This window comes from Mycteria americana, chromosome 16 (genome assembly GCF_035582795.1).
Source record: "Mycteria americana isolate JAX WOST 10 ecotype Jacksonville Zoo and Gardens chromosome 16, USCA_MyAme_1.0, whole genome shotgun sequence".
In the NCBI taxonomy this organism is placed as follows: Eukaryota; Metazoa; Chordata; class Aves; order Ciconiiformes; family Ciconiidae; genus Mycteria; species Mycteria americana.
The window spans coordinates 2157755-2170231 of NC_134380.1; the positions used below are offsets into that span (position 1 = coordinate 2157755).

The 12477-nt window shown below is 57.7% G+C and overlaps 1 protein-coding gene across 1 annotated transcript; it reads right to left on the reverse strand.

Annotated features, from left to right (window-relative positions):
* Nucleotides 1-2082: 2082 nt before the first annotated feature.
* Nucleotides 2083-2748, reverse strand: RNF222 (ring finger protein 222). The gene has a single exon (XM_075519185.1). It carries the CDS (start codon nucleotides 2746-2748, stop codon nucleotides 2083-2085), a length of 666 nt encoding a protein of 221 aa, XP_075375300.1.
* Nucleotides 2749-12477: the final 9729 nt, after the last annotated feature.

A 12477-nucleotide genomic window follows, 5' to 3' on the forward strand; every position in this document is an offset into this window, starting at 1 on the left:
TTCCTGTCCCTGTTGCCTTGCTCAAATATCTCCAGGGCTCCAGCAACAGCAGCTGAAAGTGGGGTCCTCCAGCCATAGCCCCGGGGAGCCCCCCCGGGCTGCAGATGGGAACCCCCCTCTGGGCAGAACCCCCCTCTGCCAAGGGGCTGGTTGCCTGGCACCCTGCATTAATTCCCCAGACAGACTAATAATAAGGTTTATTATTAAATAATGAGACATGGATGTGTCATTATCAGGTAATCATTTCTTATGAAACAGGATTTCCATTCCACTGCGGTGTCTCAAGCACTTTTCCCCAGGTGATCTCCCAGTGCTTCATGCAGGGGTCAGTGTCATTGCATCCCAGGTGTGGGTAGGGAAACTGAGGCAGGGGGTGGGGGAGTGCAGTAACAGAATCACAGGGAGAAGCCGGGCACTTGGCAGCCCAGCCAGGGCACCATGCCCTGGTTGTAACCCCAGAGGAAGGGGTGGGATGCCATCAGATCCTCTACCCCAGACTGCTTACCCCTTTCCAGCCCCAAGTGGTTCTTATTTGTTCCCCTGAAATGTTCTGGCTGATCCTAAAGCTACCTCGGTGACACTGCTGGCCATGTTTGTCCTACCTGATGCTCAGCCATGCAGCGGGAACTTCGCTTCAGGGGCTTGGGAACAGTGCACCAGCTCTCCACCCTGCTGTCACCTCCCGCGCGCGCTGGCAAAGTACATCCTGCTCCTGCTCCTGGACACGCTGGTGTGCCTGTGAAAGCGCTGCGGCCCTCAGGGCACATTCCCGAATGACAGGGCCGAGAGCAGCACCCACGGGGCCAGGGACTGGGTCAGGAGGACAAAGGTGGCAGCAAGAGTGCAGATGTTGCATTGGGGTGCACAGCTGGGGAAAAACACGATGGGGGATCCCAGCACCAGCAGGCAGCTCTGGCATGGGGGCGACCAGCAGCCCCCCCCCTCCCTGAGAGCAGGCATGGGGGGTCCCAAATCTCAGCTGTGCCTCTCAGATGTCCACTCCCCTCCCAAACCAAGGCCCCTGGGATGAGGGGCTGAGACTCCCCTGGGTGGAATCAGTCCCAAAGAGAGCAAAGCCGGGAGGTATGCCTAACCTGTTTGGCACTGGTGAAAATGAGCAGCCAGGTGTTAACCCTCAGGAGCTGGATATAGGGACGAGGAAACATCACTCTGCCGAGGCACAGGGCTCTAGCGAGGAGAGCAGGGTGGGATCCCAAATCTGTGCCCTTATATAGTCCAAACCTTTGGTTTTGCTCCCTGCCCCACACCCCGCTGCCTGTCCCCGGGTCCCCAGGGCAGGAGGGATGCCTGTGACACCAGGAGGATGGCCGCAACCCTGGGGAGCTCAGAGAGAGAGAGGTGAGGGAGGGCAAGGCTGGGACTGCCTGCAGGATGAGCTGGCGTCCCTTCCTACCCCATCACTCCACAGGGAGGGGAGTGTTGGCTGACGGAGAGTAAGGTGAGCTCGTGGAGGCCAGGATTGCTCTTTCCATCCTCCGGTTTCACTGCCTTTGTTGTCCAGTAGCTAAGGGCTCACATCTTTGGGACAGAAAGCCATGAGTTTCTGCTCCGGGGTGGCTGCACCACATACGCCGATGACCTTGACAGCCAGCCAGGAGCCTGGGGACCTCCAAAAGCCCCACAGCCTGGCAGCATGACCCTCTGATTCACAGAGCCTTTGGCTGTCCCCGGGCTCTGGGTTCCTGGGTGCTACGGTCACAGTCCCCCAGGAGCTGGTATGGAGGGGAGGGACCAGCACGTCCCCACCGCTCCCTGCACACACTGTCACAGGGTGTGGGAAGAGCAACCACCCTCTCTGCTAAGACACTGGAGGAACCCACTAGCAGGGTTTGACCTGCCATGTTTTAACCAAAAGAGGCAGAAAATGCCAGCAGTGACACTGTGAGCTCCTGGAGAACTGCAGAAATGTCTGAAAGTCCATTCAGTCCCTGGCCAGATGAGAGAGCTTCACCTGGAGCTGCTTCTGGAATTTCTCATGGGATCTTTCGAGAGAGGTCCCAGCCCTAGCTCTGTGCCAGCATCAGTGACACCTCTCCAGTATCTGAGCTGATCCCATCCCCACTACGAGTCCCTTTTCACCAGCAGCAGCCAAGGGAGCACAGCCGCCAGCATGGCCACAGTCAAGATGAGGAGGACAGCAAGGGCAATGGGTGACTGGCAGCATTTCACCCCCAGGGCCGAGCTGGATGACACTGAGCTCTGTGTTTCCGCTCTGCTTCTCCTCCCCATGGAGCCACAGTCTGCGTCCACCAGTGGCATCCCATGGTCGCTGATGACAAAGATGTGGGCTTCCCGCGCCAGCTCTCCTGGGACCCCCTGCGAGTCCATGGGGCTGTTCTCCATGCTGCAGCACCGATCAAAGCTCTGCACTGGCATCACAAAATGGCTAGGCACCACCAAGGTGTTGCTGGCCTCCATTTTGGTCAGATGGGACAAGGACGAAGGTGACAGAGGCATCTCCAGTGTCCGGGGGTTGGTGCCTGCCTTGGGCTGCCATAGAGCCTTCTTCTTGCTTAGGAAAGTCACATAGCGGCAGACAGGGCAGATGATGCTGCTCTGGACCTGACCATCGAGCTTGGCAGAGAGCAAGCACTTCACCAGGCAGTCGTGGCAGAAGGTGTGCCCGCAGCTGAGCTTGCGGTGCGTGGCCTCCAGCGGGTGAAACTTCTCGTAGCACACGGGGCACTCGGCCGGGGGACCCTCCTTGCTGGACGAGGTCTCAGACATCCCTGCTCTGTCAGCCACAGGTGCTCCCCAGCTGTGAGGAAGAGGAGCCATGGGTTAATAAGGGTCTCGGTTGCAATGATTAGCATGGTCCATCTCTTCGTCTCTCTTCCTCCTCCCTGGTCTTTTGCCTTTTCCTTCTTACCCCTAACAGATACAGTGAAGGGCTACTAGGCATGGTCTCAACAAGGCAGGGTGTTTCGGGAGCATTAAGCCTCTCAGTGTGGCCCTTGGGGCAAGTGAGAGGTGATGGGAGGACCTCAGCTCCAGAGCCAGCGGGGCAACGATCTCTGGCTGCAAAATCACATAGAAAAAGGCATGAGACCCTGGATGTAGCTCTGTCTACCTGCTCAGCGCCCGGTACAGATAAAGCAGGTTCAGCTCGTGTCACAAGTGCCTCCGTGCTCTGCTGCCAGCTCCAGGTACGCAGGGGGTGGGAACTCCCATCCCACAAAGAAACCTGCCAAGGAAAGGGAGATGCTCCCATCCTAGAGGATGCAGAGGGGCCAGGAGGAGGAGGGGAAGGCCAGGTCGGGGGGCAGATGGGAGCACAGGACCCCACGGGGATGGAGAGGGAGTGTTCCATACGCAGGGCAGGCAGCGAGCGGCCGCACCAGGCTCCTTCCAGGCTGCTGGAGGATGTCCCAGGCTGGTGGCCAGGCCACCGCCATCTCCAGGCTGTGCTCCTCACTCGCGCTGGAGCACAGTGCGGGCAGCAAGCCCTGGAGACTGGCGTCTCCTGTTAGTCAGAGCGGGTAGGGCAGAGCCCAGCCGGCTTGCCTGGCCCCCACCCTGACCCGGGGTGCGAGGGGGTGTGCGGGACCGCTGTGATCCCCAGACCTGTGTCTGGGCTGGGTCTGAAGCTCTCCTGTGTATCTCCCAGGACAGGGAGAATTCAGTGGTGGCTTCAGGGAAGGGAGAGGGGAGAGGGAAGAGGGGAGAAGGTAAAGAGGAGAGGGGAGAAGGGAGAAGAGAGGAGAAGGGGAAAGGGGAGAGGGGAGAGGGAACAGGGAAGAAGGGAGAGGGGAGGAGGGATATTCAGCCCAGCTCCCTTCTCTTGGACTAGTCAGGAACTGAAGGTTCATAAAAACTGCAGGCTTTTCCAGACCTTGTAGCATTTTCAGACCCAACCCAACCTGCACCCCTTTTCTCACACATGACTGTGCCCGTGGGCATCCTCACAGCTGTTTCTGGAGGTTTTGCCATCTCCTCCCTGGCTGCCCTCCTCTTGCATGGGAGCCACCCCCTGCACCGGGATGGCCACAAGAACACAACGAACCATCCCCTCCCCATGCAATAGAAGAAAGACCCAGGCTCCTGCTCTGGTTTTGGAGGGATCAGGGACTTGATGTTCCCCCAAAGCACTGCAGAAAGAGACCCTATCCCCATGCACCTGCTCCTCCATGTCCCAAAACCCCCTTACCTGCTGCAGGGCACCAGGGCAGGAGCCCCTCCACCTCTGTCCCCAGAAGCGGGGCTGGCCGTGCCCCAGCCTCAGCACCAAGCACCAGCTGGGGAGAGGACCAGGACACCTATATAACACAGAGGTGTTGGCCGTGTGTTTCATGCAGGTGCGTTGCGCAAAAGCTGGAGCAGAGACAGGGACAGCTCCCGGGGATTGAATGCGGAGGAACTCGTTTGGGTTTTAAAGGCCTGATATTCACCTGGTTGGCCAGGGAGTGGGCGAGGAGCCGGCGTCAGGCGTCTGAGGGCAGGGACAGGAGGCACTGTCCTGCCTGCTTTCCCTCATGTGATGGGAAGCTGTAGCTGGGCTCATCCCTGGGCTCAAACCCCAATGAAACAGGCACTAAAGGGGATGCTGGGACCCCAAAACCCTCTGCTGATGCAAAGCAGGGTGAGCTGCAGCATCCTGCGCCAGGGCTGGGCTCCTGCCAAACACTTCTTACCTTCACCCACCACCACTCCCCATCCTTCATCCTGGCCGCATCTTTACCCCTCCCCTCCTCATTCCCCAAATGCTCATCCCCCCAGCCCTGCAATCCCCATCCTACATCTCTGGACGTTCATCAGAGCCCTGGTGTGGCAGTGCATGGCCTGACAAACTCACAGCTGAGGAGGCACAGGGGGACACCACCACTTTGCACCTGCCCTGGGGGGTTTCCAGCATCTCTGGGAACCGTGGTCCAGGCAGCGGCAGGAGCCCTTCGGGTTCAGGGCAGGCAGGAGCCCCATGCTTGGTCATCTCAGCAGCTGTGGGTGGCTCATGAGTCACCATTTGGCCACGTGCGGGCTGGAAACCCACATAGAGAAGGTTCCCTGTGGCCTTACCCATGTCCAAGGGTGCTGCTCATCCCTCCATCGACCCCCAGGCAAGAAGCCGAGAGGCATCTTCCCTGCAAAGCCTTCCAAAAACTGCCGGCAGGGTGGATCACTCCTGCCGCCATCTCAACTCTTTCCAGCCACCCCTGCCACCCCTCAGGCTGCCAGCCCACACTCAGGCTTGCTGAGTGGCTCTGCAGGGATCTGAGCACCACTCGCCACATTCAGAGGAGGTCCCTAGAGCAGACGCAGTGACCCTAAGGCACCCTACCTGCACGCCTTCCCCAGCTCTGGCTGTGGCAGTTCACCCACAGGACCTGGATTTGCACCGTCAAGGGGCCTGAATGCCCCAGAGGGCCTGGGGTCTTCATCATGGAAAGCCTTCAGGAGAAACCTGGACATATGGGGGGGTCTTGCCTTGGGGCAGAGAGATGCTCTGCAGAAGCATTCCCAGCCCTGTGCTCCTCCAGCTTCAAGAAGGTACCAGGGCTCTGCAGGGTCTATGGGGCAGGCAGAAGAGGAGATGCACCCTTGGCATCCAAAACCCAATGAGATGGGCCCTGGAGTCCCTTCGTGGGCAGGAGGGGTGATTTCATGCAGCCGGGTGCCACGGCAGGGCACAGGGCTGCAGGCGTGGGCAGCAGTATCAGTTGCTCCTGGGCGCAGCGGTCGCAGTGGTTACAACATGGGGCTGGTTTCTGGAAGGAGAAGGGTAGGTGCAGCCCTGCCATGATGCCCTGTGCACTGGGGCAGCTGCCAAAATGCCTCTGCCCTCTGCAGAGAGCACCCATGATGGGAGGCTTGTGCCCCAGGGGGAACCTCTTGAGCCATGAAGCCCTGTCCCTAGCTGGAAGGAGACCTGGAGCACATCAACACCTTCCACACCTCTGCTTAGGATCAGGGACCAAGCCACTCCACTCACTACCCCAGTTTTCTTGGGATGGTCAGAAACTGAGGCTTAAACCTCTCCAGACAGATTGTGCCAGGGCTGAGGTTGTACAGTTACCCCTGGGGTAAACGTCCGCATCCCCTGGCCCTTCTTTGAAGCTGATGGAGGTGCCAGGTCTGCTTGCACCCACCAAGATCTCCACTGCTGGACAAGTGATCTGGGCCAGTGAGAGCAGATTTGGGGCAGCTGAGCATCTCCCCAGCTTCAGTTTGCTTTCTGCTGGCACCAAGGCGGGGTGGAAATTCCTGTTTCCCATACTTTGAATGCTCTCCACAGTCGGAAACTATGAGCTCATGGCTCTATACATAGGCACTGGAAAAACGAGTCTGCCTCCCTTTGCTGCTTTGACCACGCCAAAATCAAAGGGATTTTGGCATATCACAGCCCCAGCTCTGTCAGCAGTTTCGTTCTTTCCCGGGCATGGCTTTTCTCAGTGCCTTTGCCCCAGTTTCATGTGTGGCAGCATCTTTCCTGAGTGACAGGATTGAGTCTGCTGGTGCCTGAAGGACAAGAAACCAGGTTCAGGGGCAAAGCGAGTCCCTAAATGCTGCCTGTATTTTTTTCTCAGGCTTTAAGAAGTGAAGCTCATGGCCAGTGTTTCAGCCCCCCTCAAACCCAATGCAGGGCCAAGGGCTCCAAGATCCTTTTATCCAAGTAAGAAGGTGGCACCAGGCTCACCTTCTCTCCAGGGACCACAGCTGAGACCTTCTCTGCTCTGGGGTCAGTGGCTTCCAGTCAACAAGGGACATTTCTGACCCAGAAGAGGACACAGCCCTCGCTGCAGGGTCAGGGTGGCTGGTGTCCCTTCCCTGCAGCCATGATGGCTTTTGGGCAGAGCTTTGCAGCCTTCTGCAAGGACAAGAGGATGCTACAGAGACAGCCCTTGTCTTCCCCAGCATTATGCAAACTTTCTACTCTCAGCAACCAGGTGGGGAGGAGGGAAGATGTTATTATATGTAGTTATGTGAAAGTGCTTATTTTCAAAGCACATTTAAAGCCAGAAGATAGATAGATATGTCAGCCTAGTGCCAGGCAAATATTCACTACAGGTCTCAATATTTCCATATCAAATCCATGCTGCACTTCTCCAAATCGTAACAGATGAAGCAGGGACATTTCCAATGAGGAGAGATGTGTCTCCCATCCCTTCACTCAGCTGGGGCCAGGATCCTGGTGAGAAAAATCCTAGATTTATTCTTGATGGCAAGATGCACATGGGGAGCTTTGCCATGCAGCCACAACCCATCCGCGGGGCCGGTGGCTGCTGGAAAGGCTGGGCTGGGTGAAGTCTCTGGCTTGGGAAGTCTGTAAACAAGCGATTGCCAAAAGCTGCAGGAGGGATCACTGTGCCTATGTCTATATTGTCCTCTCTCAGTGCCATGAGTGGTCTGCGAAATGGTGGCTGTGATGGCCGGCGTCCCAGTGCAGTGGTCTCTGCGTGTCCCTGGTGAAGCTGCAGGGCAGGTCTGGTTGCAGTGCAGTGGGGATGCTGCCCCTCCTGCCTCTCCTCCAGCTCCTTTCCATGCTGGACTCGTTACACCGTTTGCACCTTTTCCCCATCACCCTGGGGCCAGTGCACCTGCCCTATCCCTCCCAGAGCATGGCCAATCCTCCCAAACTCCCCCAGGTTTTCCCTTAGGAGTGCTCAGCCTGCAAATCTGAGGCTTTATAGGAGTTTCTGCTCAACCCATTCTCCTCCCACCTCTTCCCAGCCCCAGCTTCAGCAGGGTGAGTAGTTGGCATCAGTGGGAAGGTGAAGGGAAGGGTGAAGGGAAGGGTGAACGAGGTGAAGGGAAGGGGCGGAAAAAGTAAATCCGTGTTTGACATTAGTCCGGGGAGATATTCCTGGCTGGGGAAGAAGCTTAGTGAAGCAAAATTACTTTTCCAGGGCTGCACCATGCTGGTGGAGGGTCCAAGAGTCCTGGCCGATCTGAGTTACATCCAATCCCACACTGTCAAAATAAATTCACATAGCTGGAAAAGATGGACACCCATGCTTGCTTTGCTTGAATTCAGAGTGGGAAAATCAGTGTCTTTTCCTTCTGGGTGTCTCCATCCTGCCTGTCAGGCACCTGGCAGGATGGAGGCCCACCATCAAGATGCTGATTTAGCCAAGATGGCCCAAAACACCTAGCAGAAGCTCTTCCTTCAGCTTTCTCCTCAGTGCTTTTTGCCGTGCCCAGGAGGTGGTGCTCTAGGATGTGCTTTGGCCACCCTAAAAAAAAAAGTCCAGGGTGCACTGAAAAAAAAAGCCCTGAGCCTGCCTCTGCAGAGCTGCCACGGTCTGGAGCTGGTGGTCCCCACTAGCTGGGATGCTGCCTCTTCCCCACCAGGATGGATGGGATGTGCTTATCCTCCTGACGATCAGAAATTTAGGTCCAGTCATTTAACGTGACGAATGCTTATCAAACACCCGGGAACAACTGGCTATGTCCTCAATCCCCTCTCTGATCTCTGTTTTCCCACCAGATGCTCTGGGCTTTGCGAAGGGACCTGCATGGTACCTGGGCATCACAGCTCCGATCTGCCCATGCCTCCCTGCTGCTGGCAACAAACCCTCCCAGGAGTGATGCTGAGCCTGGCGTGAGCCCTTGGAGCCTTACTCTGACACCAAAAGTTGGGGATTTGTCCCATTCAGTCCATGCAGAGCCACACAGCCCCATGGTGCATGGGGTTTTCCCACGCTTGGGAGGGTAACTGCAGTCTCCAGGGGCTCCTTCAATGCTTTTTCCCCCCCAAAGATTCCTTCCACCAAGCAGGGCATCAGCTCACTGCAGGAGCTGCCTCGAGTGAGTCTGGGGGCAGCCCAAATGCAATTGCCTGAGATGATGAGCAAGACCAGGGCTGCATGAACCTCCCTGGATGTGGTGGCAAGATTCGGCTCACATTCCCCCTCCCCTGGCCCAGGGCTGTCTCCCCACAGGACTCCCCATCTCCCTGGCCCTGGTCCCAGCTCACATCCCACCCCGACCCCTCCGGGATGCTGGCTGACAGTGGGGGGGAGTTGCAACAGTGGTAATCCACGGCATCATGAGCGTAATGGAGAAACAATACAGCTTTGAAGCGAGCGGGCAGATGCTCAGGGGAGAAGAAGGCGTCTATTCAGCAGTGGCAGCCGGGGCGGGCAGCTGCCCTCTTGCCTGTGCAGAGCCCCAGGCTGCTGGTGCTGCACTCACCCGGGGCTCGCTTTGGGGTCCTGCCAGCCTGGCAGCTTAGCAGAACTGGGGACAGGGCCAGGATGGGGAGCAGTGTATCAAAGCACTGCTCCATCATAAGCAGAGGGATCCATCATAAAATTTAATGGTAGTATTAAATGTGGCCAAACGACGGCAGATTGTCCCCTTGCTTGTCTCCCCACCCCGGTGCCCACACCAGCCCTTCAGGGGAAGCACATAAACCCGACGTAGACCCACCATGGTCCCTGTGACCCATCTCTGCCGTGCCATGAGCCATGCCACCCCCACGGACATTTTATCACCAGCAGCCCCTGCAGCAGAGGGCATTGCCTGGCTCTTTTACACCATCACCTCTGGCTACCTTTTTACCAGGCAGCTCCCTCAGACCTTATTCTGGGGGACACAGCACAGAAACCCTGCAACATTAGCAGAAAAGGCTGCTGGGGTTAGGGATTTGGGGCCCTTTACCAAAATGGGATGTTCCCTGTGGTTTTGGCTGCCAGGTTGTGTTGCAGTTTGGGTTTTTCCTCCAACACCCGGCTCCTGGAGGGCTGAGATTGCAGAGGGGTTGCTGTCTTTAACGGAACAAGGGCAGGTCGGCTTCTAGCCCTGCAACAACACATGGCCTGGAGCAGCATGGAAAGGAAAGGCTCAGTAAAAGGACCACTGAATACTTGATCTGGGTTCATTTAATGATTTTTCCAGGAACTTACAACCACACAGTGGTGTGGTGCTGTGAGCAGAGAGTTTGCAGGCAGAGCTGCTCCACCACATGGGACCGCTCGGTGGGTCACTGACCAGAGAAACCCAAGTGGGTTATCGAGAGGAGAATGCTTGGCACAAAGTGCATCTGCCCAGACATGCTGGCTTGAGGCAGGAGGGCTGTCCTCCCTGTCCCGCCATCCTCTGGGGTCTGCAGTCCCCGTAGTCAAATAATGGAAGGATAACCCCAGCCCTCCCTTCCAGCTGGGGTTGGCTGGAAAACACACAAGGACCCTGACAGCCCCCCAAGCCACGGTGTCCCACGGGGGACAGGGCATGTGGTGCCTGGGTGTCCCCTTCCACATCCTGGGGGGATGATGGGTCCAGCACAGAGACAGGCTCCCAAGCCGGCATTGGGGCCGTGGCTGCTGTCACAGCAGTTTCCCGTGTGTCCTGGGCCCTCCATGTCCGTCATTAGGGATCCCCAGGAAAATGGGCACAAGTAGATCCAGGGTGCCTAAGGGGTCACCGTTGCACCCCATGCATGGGCAATAATCAAGAAAATCAGCGTTTCAGGGTGGCTCTGCTTTTGACAGGCAAGTGGAGTTGCAAACAAGTATTTTAGGAATCGCTGGCAAAGTCTGTTGAAGGAAGCGATATGGCAAATATTGCCCAGGTGCTGGAGTTGGCACTCAGATTAGTCAATAAAAATAGGTATATATATTGAAAAAACTCTCCATATGGATGGATACAGCCAGCTCGGAGGGGGACTTTGGGTGCAGGATAAAGGGAGGGTAAATGAAGTGAACCCGTTGTTGAGTACAACAGAGGGTTTTGCTGCCTTCATGCTAGAAGAAATATCCTGTTAAGTGTCAGCCCTTCCCCTGGCCCTGGATCCTGCCATCCCTCTGGCCAGGCAGCGTGGTCCCCGCATCGAGGTCTTGCCCGGGGCTGACCCACGGAGCATGGGAGTCCTTCATCTCCCAGTGGGCGGTGGGATGTGGCTGCCAGCTGGTGGCAGCCACTGCCTTAATGAAGCTCCTTGTCCTCAAGCTTTCACCTGACCTGCCTTTGCCTGGGCTGTCTGGGTAGCAATCCCACTGGGCCATCTGGACACATCCCAGGAGAGCGCTGGGTATCAGTGACACATGGCTGTAGGTCGAGCGGTCAGCCCCCAACCTCCCACCTCCCCGAAAATCAGCCCCAGGCTGCTGCAGGCATTGCAAGGGAAGGAGCCGTGGCCGTACGCCGCGCTCGGCTTCATCCAGGCCCACTTAATCCTGGGGGGGGAGTGTCCCCCCGGCCATGCCGCAGAGCGGTGGTGTGGCACCGAGTGACTTTGCTTTCTCGGCTGTTGCATCATCCCGGCAGGCTGCCAGGACATGGCGCGTGCTGGGCAAGCTGAGTCTCGGCTGGCCCCGCTGCCGATACTGCCAGCAGCTGGGGGACACGGCAGCACAGAGCCATTGGGACCCCTGCCCCAGGGCAGAGCCATGGGGTGTCCCCATCTGCAAAGCCTTGCTGCGGGGGGCTGGGCAGGGAGCACTGAGGGGCTCTGCCTGGGCCAGTCGTCCCATCTCAGAGCCATTGCTCTGCCATCCCCCCCAGAGCTGTTGCCCATGGACCCCACTCCCCAAAGTCCTCCTAGACCCTTGCCTCTCCGTACACCTCCCACAGCATTGCCCTGCCACGTCCTTCACAGACTTGCACTCCCTGCATCACCCTCAGTCCTGTCCCCCCCAGGCCCATGCAACCCACATCCCTTCCAGTCCCATCTCTCCCAACATCCCTTCGAGTTCCAATCCACCCCACATCCCTACCAGCCCCATTTTTCCCTATACCTCTCCCAGCCCCATCCTTCCCTGCATGGCCTCCCACATCTCCCCCAGACCCAGCCCTACAACCTCCCCAAACACATCCACCCCAGTCCCACACCTCCTTACATGTCCTCCAGCCCCATCCCTCCCTGCATTCCCCCAGTCCCATCCCTCCCCATGTCCTTGCTGGGGGCACACAGAGCCTCACGGAAGCCACATCTCAAGGGCTCCACACAGCCATGATTCAACCCATTGGGTTACAAGGATGAAATATTGCTGCCGCTGTTGTCAGCGCAGCACTTGGATGGGGACCACGGGTAGGTGTGAGCAGCAAATCTTATGTGCGGATAGCAGGTCCTGCCCCAAACGCTGCCCTGGACCAGCCAGGGAAGGAGGCAGCTGAGTGGGGTTATGAAATCGTGGCTCTTTGGAGGGAAACATCAGTCTGGGCAGGGATCTGATATACCCCAGCACCTGCCAGAGCTGAGGCCAGCAGACTCGTGACATGGGGTCCTCAGCTGGAGCTGTGCAAGGCTGAGGGCTGAAGGTCTGTGGTCACCTTTCCCAAGCCCAGCAGTGGCCAGGCTTGGCCAGTTCAAGCCCCACAAAGCTCCTGAGGTGCAGTGAGTTGATAGTCCTCAGACCACGTCTCACAGGCAATGCTCACAGCTCCAGAGCCACAAGCAGATCTGGATGCTGCCACCCAGCACAGACCAGTGCCAACTTCCCCAGGCTGTCTCCCACTCCATCCCAGCTTCTCCTTTGCCCAAAGCCTTCTTTCCCCTGTGGCTGCCTGTCCTGGGGGCTG

Excerpts from the sequence above, each read along its gene's own strand:
- RNF222 (XM_075519185.1), bottom strand. The coding sequence starts at position 2,748 with ATGTCTGAGACCTCGTCCAGCAAGGAGGGTCCCCCGGCCGAGTGCCCC.